This window comes from Tarenaya hassleriana, unplaced genomic scaffold (assembly GCF_000463585.1).
Source record: "Tarenaya hassleriana unplaced genomic scaffold, ASM46358v1 Cleome49, whole genome shotgun sequence".
Taxonomy (NCBI): domain Eukaryota; kingdom Viridiplantae; phylum Streptophyta; class Magnoliopsida; order Brassicales; family Cleomaceae; genus Tarenaya; species Tarenaya hassleriana.
The window spans coordinates 642950-653390 of NW_010967605.1; the positions used below are offsets into that span (position 1 = coordinate 642950).

Below are 10441 nucleotides of genomic sequence, written 5' to 3' on the forward strand. Positions count from 1 at the left end.
TAATAATAAAAAATTAAAAAATTGGAAAAAATGTAAAAAAATTATAAAAAATGTGAAAAAATTACAAAAAAAATGTAAAAAATGTAAAAAATGTAAAATTATAAAAATATTTTCAAAAAATGTAAAAAAATGTAAAAATTATAAAAATTGTAAAAAAATTGCAAAAAATTATAAAAATTGTAAAAAATGTAAAATTGCAAAACATTTTCAAAAAATTGTAAAAATTGTAAAAATTGTAAAGAAATATAAAATTGTAAAGTTCTGATGAATTTGATAGTTATCTCGTAATTGGATGATTTTTTTTTTGGAAATTTCCCTTTTTTTAAAAACAAATTAAAATTTTATAATTTTTTACAATTTGTTTTACAATTTTTTACATTTTTTTGAAAATGTTTTACATTTTTTTACAATTTTACATTTTTTTACAATTTTTACAATTTTTATAATTTTTTGCAATTTTTTTACAATTTTTTACAATTTTTATAATTTTTACATTTTTTGAAAATGTTTTACAATTTTATATTTTTTACAATTTTTATATTTTTTATAATTTTTTCACATTTTTTATATTTTTTTTACATTTTTTCTAATTTTTTTTAAATTTTTTATTATTAATGCTACATGTATCATAGTGGCGAACACGTACATGCCACGTAGGCGCCATATAGGCGCTTTCTGCCTACGTGGTAAAATTAATTCTGTTCCGATGAGGATTTTGTTAAAATTTAAATTTCGAATGATTTTTTAGAAAAAAATTTCAAATCCAATATGAATTTGGAAATTTTAAAAGTTCGTGATAAATGTGATATTTATCTCATAATTGGATGATTTTTTTGAGAATTTCTCTTTAATTACACTACTAAATCTAGTGTATCTTTGTTTATTCATAGATGGTTTTATCCCCTTTTTGTAGTGTTTTGGCAATACCAATACCTAACAGTTGCGTCGGAAGTTGTTTTTAGTATGATTCGTCGTGTTACCGTTCCATTTCATAGTGCTTTTACTTTGTAACTAATTGAAACTTTGATTTGTATTCATGATTGGCTCCGATCGAATTATGGATCGGTAACACTAGATTTTCTAAGAACTAACTAGGATACGATTTTCGGTTATATATAATCAATTAGAAATTCAAATTTGGATAATTCTCTATCAAAAATTCGGATTTGAAAATCCCGAAAATCTCAAATATCCGATCCATACTGATATTAAGAAGAAATATTAAAAGTTAATGTGCATGTGTTACATGATAAATCAGAATAATTTTATATTTTGAAATAAAAATTCATTGTGTTTCTTAATTTCCACTAAACTCGTGATTTTACTGGATTTTTCAAGGAAGGTAAAAAGATTATCTTGGAAGTTTCGACAATAAAAAACAAACCAAAAACAGAATTGAGTCACTGCCGTAAATAAACAGTCACATAAGGTGGTGTGAGTCTTTCTCTTCTAGTGTTTATGTCTTCTTCTTTCACCACATTAGGACAAAACCAATGATACGATCAATGAAAGAGCTGTTTCTTCGCGTAGAAGGAGCTCAGCATCATCTCATGCGGTTGCCAAAAGTCAGAAAGTCATTATGTTATGTACACAACTCTTCTTCCTTCAAAGCATCATCGCCAATGTTCCGTTCTTGTCGCTTGCACCACACATCCCAACATACCCCTTTCCTTTCTTATTCTTTTCAGTAATCATCATCATCATCGTCGGGCAAGGCTCGTTTCTTGCATTGGCTTTCTACCAGACCCAGTATGAAGTCGGTGAATATGTGCTCATACCCCGGCATCTTCCCATATCCTGCACCCAATCCATCCATCCATCCATCCATCCGATGTTTATTATACCCCCAAACCCAATATTCCTAAAACGGACATCCACCAGCTACGATCCTTAATCTGTCTACCACAAGAGAAGGGAGAATCCTGATTCACTTGCCTGGAAAGTAGTTGATGTCGATAACGTAGAACCGATCTCTTGTCCCATGCTCTCTTATAACATCTAAGTTGAACAGCCTCAGTCCCTGCCGCTCGGTTAAACACAAGTGTGAGAGACACTTTTAAGTATTATATGCATGCATACATAAAGTTAACTTTTAGAGGAAATAGAATGTACCAATCCACGACGGAGTTCCTTTGCCAGTCTCTCCAAAAGAGGACGTGGAGGAAGCTCTGCAGTTAGAGTAATCGGGTCCAAATGTTAAAAAGAGACAGATGTACATGTATATTCAGCGGAAAAAGAAACAGAGAGAGGCAGATTTTGTTACCCGCGACAGAAGGATCGAGATCTGCATCATCAGCGGAAGCGGCAGCACAAGAGACACGTGGGAAACGGAATACACCAGCGGATTTAGACGGTTCTCGTCTGGAGACATCGGGCAAGGAGAAACGCCTCACCACTTTAATTGCCTCCCCAACTATGTAAACCTTGAAAAGAACTCCTCCTGCCAAACCCATCATATACTCTACAAGTTTTTTTTTAAAAAAAAAAAGCTGACTATGTATGTAGTAGATGTTAAATCCGTACCATGGTTCACGAATTCCTGAAGAACAAGAGGAGGCTCGAGCTTCTTCAGGGACTGCTGATCATAGGCCAGCGACATTTCATGTGACTTTGCGCTTCCATCAGCAACCAATGGCTTTGCAACTGAAAATTTCAACAATTTCCCAAATTCAATAAAGATTCGGCAAATGAAGAAGTGATACATGTTATGATAATGCAATCAAACCGGCGTAAATTAAGAAAACGCGTGTAGACACATACCAAGTGGTAGTCTTAGTCCAGCTTTTCTGACAGCATCGGGGATCGATGATGCATCCTTTTTTATCACCAATTGCCTCGGCACACCAACTCTTCCTGCACGAGTTGTAACAATTTCTTCCAATCAGATCGAAGGAACGCTTTTCCATTTGAGCATCTCTATCAAAAAGGAAAACTTACCATAAGTGTTGGAAAAATTCATGTCAGCTACACACTGAAGCATGGACTGACGATTTCGGAGATGCAGTATAGCATCTGGAGGGTCAAGAACTGTTACATCAGGGTGTGTTTGCCTATATTCCTGGAAATTTAAGAAAACACGGTTAAGAGAGAAGTACAGCAAAACTTATAGACATCCACAACAGGATATCATATTCTAAAGGGCAGTGATTCATTGGGTAGTTTCATAATCTTCCATTGCAGTGGATGACTAAAAGGCAGGGATTACACCAACCAATAACCCCATTCGAAAAGAGCCTATGCCCCAAGGAAACAAAGAGTTAAACACTGGGATAAAGTCCTGAAGAAACCAGGTGATACTCATATAAACAAAAATTTCTACACTTTTAAGTCACTAAAATCTCGGGGATAATGGTTTACTGCAAACTACAAAATATAAAGATGCTATTAAATCCAAGCGTAAATATATCTCCTAACTTCATGACCCTGAGAAATAAGATCAAGGGCCAAACATATACAAACCAAACATGAGAACTAAACATTCAACTACACCCAGAAGCTGATATAAAACAAATGAAGGTCAAAGACAGACCTCAAGAGACTGCATGGACCTAGAAGGTACACAAAGACAAACAAGTTTGAATTTTGACACCCAAAACAACATATCGCTGTGGCGTCATCTACACTTTCTAACAATTGATAGATAGATCAAAAGGTGTCAAGGACTCGAGGTCAGAACAATTGAACTTTACAGCACTAACGGTTTCTGATGAAAGGAAAAGATTCAGGGGATGTTGTTGACACAAATATAACACAAGGTAAAGTGCTTTGACCCTTGGGAAGAATCAGAAAAAGAGAGCTAAATGCACCCGAGCTACAGATAAGATGTCAAATAAACCAAAATTTTGTACCTAAAGAGGGAACAGTTTGGCACTCGACTATTATATAAGACAAGTAAACCCGTCAAATAATTCATAAAACAAATCAATAATATAATTCTAGGGAAACCTGAAATTATCAGTTAGATGCTCCTGGAAGCAGAAACATCCTCACTTGCAGGAAGCTTAAGGCCTCGACCTCAAGTATCAAGTCATGACTCATGTTTCATGAAGAAAAGAGCAAGAACTCTGCAAATTTTGCCATGGTGAAATGAGCTTTGGACGATAAATCAATCTAGTTGCCAGCTTTCACCAATTTACCACCATCCCTCATCTGGCAATAAGGTTATCACATAACTAGAATACAGATGCAACACATCACAAGACAGAGGTTCTAAGCACTGTAGGAAAGAGAAAAGATTTCGGCTGCAAAATAAAAAGGAAAAAGAACAACATGACTAACCTCGAGAATCCGACACCACTCCTTTCCAGTTAGCTGTAATAATACACATGAAAAGGACAACAGGAGGAGGTGATCAGGACACGGTGAAAATACAGAGAGATTGTGCACCAAAAGTACAGAAGGTTCTTTTCTAACAACCCGAAAAGGTCACATCTTTCAAAGACATCTCTTCTGACAAATAGCCAAATACGAAGCGCAGCGAAATAAGATGAGGTATCAATAAAACCAAGAACAGGAGAGAGAAAAAAAACAACACACTGACCTTATGCAACACGATATCGAAAGGGCCCTGCTCTGAAAGAGGCCTATTTTGATCTATTGCTACAAACAATATCCCCTTGTTCCTGGGCAAACACAAACAGTCGCAAAACTTGGTCAAAATGGTGGGACAGAAACGCCACAAGGTAAATTGGGCATCAACACAAGTTCTCTTATGATCAAACAATTTATTGAAGTCAATCAACTATTACAAAATGCAATGACAAATTCTTATAATCAACTACTACAAAATGCAAGAACAAGTTCTTACACTAACAGTAGTTCATAATTTGGTAAAGGTTGTATATTTTCATAACAATATGAATATTTTCTTCGGTAAAAGGTAAATTGACAAAACTAATATATTATGTAGTTCTTCCCATGAAATACTAATTTACACCAACAGCACACACTCATTTTCCATATGATGCACCTAAATCTTCATCAATTAAGTCAGAGAGTTTTCAATGGAAAACGAAAGAAGAATACATATTTCCATTGGAACCAAAAAAAAATCATTTCTGAAATTTTCAAAATCCTTTTAGCTGAAGAATGACGGGAAAGCGACATCAACACCAATTTACCTTCTGGTCCACTAAAGGATAAATCTCTGAAAATTTCCAGAGAACATTGTTTAGAATTTTCCAGAGAATTTTCGGCAAAAGATTCCTGAACCACTCGCTATCTCAAGGGAGGAAAAAAAATGGAGCAAACTAAATTAAATAGTTGAAAGAATATTCTCTGAAAAATGAATATAAAATTGAAAACATTCCACACAACATTAGCAGGAAAATGGAGCACAGAGAATCGCCATAAGAACGAAACTGCTAACTCAGAGTCATTGACAATAACCACGCAAGAGGGCGCAACAAACCTAGAATACTGATTAATTAGGGTTAAATCAAGGATCATACTTAGCTAAACCTTGGAGTTTTGGCTGCAAAAAGCTCTTAATCTTCTTCGACGTAAGAGCATAACCGACAACAACATATCTCCTCTGCTTCTGCGGAAACTCATCGATCCCTAACGAACACGGCGTAGATACCTTCTCCGCCCCCTCGTCCGCCGTCGCCGCAGCCGCTCCTCCGCCGCCGGCCTCCACGGCCTCACCGTCGTGCCTCGCCTTGAACGCTAATTCACCGTCCATTAGCCTCATCTCAAAACTTCCAAATTCCAAAACCACAAAACACAATCCAAAATCGAAAATGGAAACGATCTCGGAGGCGGTGAACGCAATCCAAAATTCGAAACCAAAAATGGTGAAATTGATGAAATGCGAGTTTGTCGAAAGAAGAAGAAGACGGATTCCGATTTGAACCGTTCCTACTGGGATCGCTTTTACCGGGTCGAGTCAGATCCGATTAGGTCTCGGAGAGGGAGAGGGAGAGAGAGAAAACGTGACTGCGTTTTGAGAGCCGGAGAGAAAGTCCGGCGGATGAGGGCTAGCTATATATATATATAGATGTGAGTATATATATACACGCAAACAGATATATACATATATACGTATATACGTGTTTGGCTGTCCATTTTTATGAAAATGTTCCTATATAGTGTATTAAGGATAAATACAAAGTCTTTTTTTGGAGGTGACGAAGATGCACAAAGTGCGTATGCAGGCGCGTAGAAATCACGCGCTGAGCTGGCGAGAATTTTTGCAGTCGAATGAGTTTATGACGTGGCAGCTTTACGTCTAGTGACAATTGTTTTCTTTTTTATTAATTATTATTACTGGACTTATCGAAGGAAATATAATAAGATATTAGTAAACGCATAATATTATTAAACAATGATTTGAATTTTTTTTTTATATACTGGGAAATCATTCGGACGCGTTGACCGAGTAAACCCAAATCTACACGCACGAACCTACAACAAATGCGTGGGAGGTAAATCAACCGTAACTAACAGGCGATAGGTGAGCGGACAAAGTTATTACGAAAGATTTAAATTGTTTATTTATTTTTTTAAAGTAGAGGATACCAAAACTTCACCAAAAGCTTTTGATTGTAGTGTTATACACCATATATATATATATATATATGCGTGTGTGTCAGTTTCAATCTAGTAAAATAAGTTGGTTTTATAAATTTAAATTTAATTCATAATATCTAACATTATAAAATAATTCAGATGTTCAAATTTTTTCTAGATCATAGATTCAAAAACAATTCGAGTTTCGGGATCATTTCAACCATCCGTATACGTATAATTCTTTTTAAAGTCGCTTTATTCTCACAACTTCCTGTTTCGGATTCCGAATTGGAATCTGAAGACACTCTCATTGTCGAGCATATAATTCCGGTATGATATTCTACATGTGTAGTTTGTACGCTAAGTTTGGAAAACACATCGATCAATTTCACAAGAACAAACCTCTCTCTCTCTCTATATATATATATATATATATATTGTGAAATTATATAAAAAAATGATGATGAAGTCAAGCAATATAAAAACTAAAGAAAAATCTCATATAAATTAATACCCAATTTTGCAAAATGTAGAAAAATCTCATATAAATTAATACCCAACTTTGCAAAATATGTGTCAAATAAATAACTTAATTTTTAATTTGATATAATTAATATCTCAAATGTTAAAATGTTCCAAATTAATACTTCAAGTGTTAAATGTTTTAAATAGGTACTTTTACTCATGAAATCAGTGACAATTTTCAATACGACCATGACGACGATATATAAATTAAATGTTAATTTCGAATATAAAAATAAAATTCACAAAAACGATGACAATTCTCTATCTCATTTTGATGATGATGTATAAATTAGATATTAATTTTTAAAATAAAAAATGAATGGAGGTTATAAATTGCCCTTGATTTCGTGAGCCGAGCTTAAGATTTTTTTTTTTGTTTCTTCCATAAAGAAAGGATGTTTTACGGGAAAAAGAGTCTTGTCATTGATTAATTTAGTACATTGTTTCAAATTTATATCCGTTTAAAAACCCGAACTACAACTAAGTTCCTGATTAACACCAAAATTTATTGAAAATAAATATTGAAAATGTCAAAATCAGAATATAATTAATGGCTCGACACATTATTTTACTGAAACTTGAATTTGGTACGAAATAACCAGTGTATAATTTAATCAAACATCTTCTGCAGCGTCAACCTCTAATGTCAATGTTATGATAAAAAAATCTTGTATTTTCAAATATAAGATATACGATCTAATTTGCACATAGAATAAGGGGTTGGTAATTTTGTTAATTAATTATAGGGTAAATGGTCCAAAAAACCTTGTACTTTCATTTTGTCTCAATTTAAAATCTATATTTATTTTTATCCTAAAAAATCTTTTCGATTATCTCCAAAAAAACTTTGTACTTTGCATATTATGACAATTTATATCCTATACTTATTTTTTATCCTAAAAACACTATACAATTAGATTATCTCCAAAAATTTTCTATACTTTGCATATTATGATAATTTAAATCATATACTCATTTTTTATCTTTAAAAACACTATACAATTAGATTATCTCCATAAAGTTTTTGTACTTTGCATATATGGACAAAAATAATGTGACACCTTGTCCCACTTTCCGTGAATATAGGATGTGTCATATGAACGAAAACCAATAATATAATGAGTTTTTGTATTGTACTCTAATTACGGTTGTGTTAAATATTATCTCGGACGTCTATGATTTTAATTTAACTGTTAAAATATTTTAAATTCCACTGCGTGTTTGAATGAAAAGTTTTAAAAATTCTCATATTTTGGCTTTGGTAATTATATTGTTAGTTTTCGTCCACGTGGCACATCCATGTTCACGAGAAGCGAGATATAGATGTCACATTATTTTTGCTCATATATGCAAAATACATGAATTTTACAGAGATAATCTAATTGTACAAGGTTTTTTAGGACAAAAAATAAATATATGATTTAAATTATCATAATATGCAAAGTATATGAATTTTTTGGAGATAATCTAATTGTATAGGGTTTTTATGATAAAAAAATAAGTATTGGGTTTAAATTGCCATAATATGCAAAGTACAAAATTTTTTGGAGATAGTCTAAAAATACAGGATTTTTTAGGATAAAAAATAAATATAAAATTTAAATTGAAAACAAATGAAATTACAAGGTTTTTTTGCCATTTACCCTTAGTTATATAATATTAGATTATTTAGAAAGGAATCTGTCTTTTGTAGATATACTGTATTTAGGGCTTTGCATTTATTTTATATTATTTAATAATATATTTATATTTTAATTATTTGTGATGGTGGATGAGCTTTGCATCATCTTTATCCAATGGCGTATGTTCTATTGGAGAAACAGATGCAAAAGAGCTCAATGCAAAGAACTCGGTTAACGTTTGTAGATTCCATTGGGATATAGATTCTATCTTTACATTATATATATATATATATATATATATCAGAACCTATATATATATATATATCAGAAACATCTCATTGTTGGCGGAGGTTCCGTGAAAATACTATATATATAGTTTATTTTTAATCAATTTTAATATATATATGTATCAAGATTATATATTTTTTATTCAATTTAAAATATATAATTATTTTTGTGATAATATTACAAAAAATTATGACTTAAATTTTCAAAAATTTTAAAAGAACACTATTTTTTAAAAAAAAAAAAGGGTTTAAATGCACCATTTGCACCCTCTTGTAAGACGGTTCTGAATTTATGATATTTATTGTGTGTAGAGTCTATATATTTAAATAATGGATCCACTGATGATTAGGAGATAACATATCACATGCACAAATAGATCTAATTAACAATCTCTTCATGCCATGAAAGATGAACTGTATTTTTATGGTCGGAGAGAGAAACAAAGTCCAAAGTTGATGGTCGGAAAGTTACCCCGTGATGCTTCAATAGTCATTGAACATGAACAAATCGTGTTTAAATCATTCTTTTTTCTATAAACTGGCCGACGATTAATTTAAAGCTTTCTTATATCTCGAATCTGTTTCAAAATGAAAAATCTAAATCCATCTCCAAAATCAGATTGTTTGGATTTGACGTCAACTATTTTATTATTATTTCTATTATTATTATTATTATACAAAGGTGGGATATATATATATATATATATATATATATATTTATAGACAGATACCTTTTTTTATATATTTTTTTCTAATATTATTTAATATTTTCCACGTTAATCCTTTACCATAATTGTTCTTTATCTAATAATTATACAATTTCTATGAATCTCAAACACCCATTTAAATTTAAATGAGTGCCAACTGTCCAACAGATACAAGGGAAGCGTAATGATAATATTTAGGGGACACCATTATATATTGTAAGGTATTAAATAAATATATGGAGGGCCGTGTTATAATAAAGACGATCCATATACAAGTGCAAAATTAAGGAAAGTCGTAAGCTGACGTGGATTTTTTAAAGCACACGTAATGCTGAGGCACAGTGTGTGTCACACCTTGGATTAGGTTAAACTAATTCATAGTTTTAAATTGTATCTAATAATCTTCTTTTGATTTATATGAATTACGTACTATAGAGGATAATCACGTGTGAAAAGGGATATATAATGTTTGATACTTAATTATTTTCCAAAAAAATTATTTTCCTTCGGAATCAATATTTATGATATGTTAAATTTCATAATTTTAGTTAGTGTATATAATATATATATATATATATAGTGGATGCAACTATTAATGATGGGATATGCTTCCAAAAATTTAGGGTTCATATTTAAGAACGTGCAAATTTAAGAATATTGTTCAAATTCGTAATCATTGTCCTTTTGTCGGCTATCACTCAGATGAACATTTTGGTTCCCTTGTACAAACTACAACCGAATTTAATAACATTCCATTCTATTGCGAATGTCATTGTAAAAATGAATCAAA

The 10441-nt window shown here is 32.0% G+C and overlaps 1 protein-coding gene across 3 annotated transcripts; it reads right to left on the reverse strand.

Annotated features, from left to right (window-relative positions):
* Positions 1–1338: 1338 nt before the first annotated feature.
* Positions 1339–5996, reverse strand: LOC104825803 (inositol-tetrakisphosphate 1-kinase 3). 3 transcript variants are annotated; one of them, XM_010558195.2, is made up of 11 exons: positions 5461–5993; positions 4541–4622; positions 4279–4311; positions 3946–4064; positions 2938–3058; positions 2761–2853; positions 2524–2643; positions 2264–2440; positions 2113–2168; positions 1936–2020; positions 1339–1797 (listed from the first exon to the last, which is right to left on the reverse strand). In XM_010558195.2, the coding sequence occupies exons 5-11, from the start codon at positions 2978–2980 to the stop codon at positions 1685–1687; spliced, it is 687 nt and encodes a 228-aa protein (XP_010556497.1). In that variant the 5' UTR covers positions 2981–3058; positions 3946–4064; positions 4279–4311; positions 4541–4622; positions 5461–5993; the 3' UTR covers positions 1339–1684. The 3 variants fall into 3 exon arrangements, with proteins under 3 accessions (XP_010556497.1, XP_010556496.1, XP_010556495.1); XM_010558194.2 differs by having other exon boundaries at positions 5451–5993; XM_010558193.2 differs by lacking the exon at positions 3946–4064 and having other exon boundaries at positions 5451–5996.
* Between the last annotated feature and the right edge of the window lie 4445 nt (positions 5997–10441).

Coding starts and splice junctions, on each gene's coding strand:
- LOC104825803 (XM_010558193.2), bottom strand. CDS start 5,692: ATGAGGCTAATGGACGGTGAATTAGCGTTCAAGGCGAGGCACGACGGT. Junction 2,441..2,523: donor TCAGGAATTCGTGAACCATG/GTACGGATTTAA, acceptor TGGGTTTGGCAG/GAGGAGTTCTTTTCAAGGTT. Junction 2,021..2,112: donor AGGAACTCCGTCGTGGATTG/GTACATTCTATT, acceptor ACCGAGCGGCAG/GGACTGAGGCTGTTCAACTT.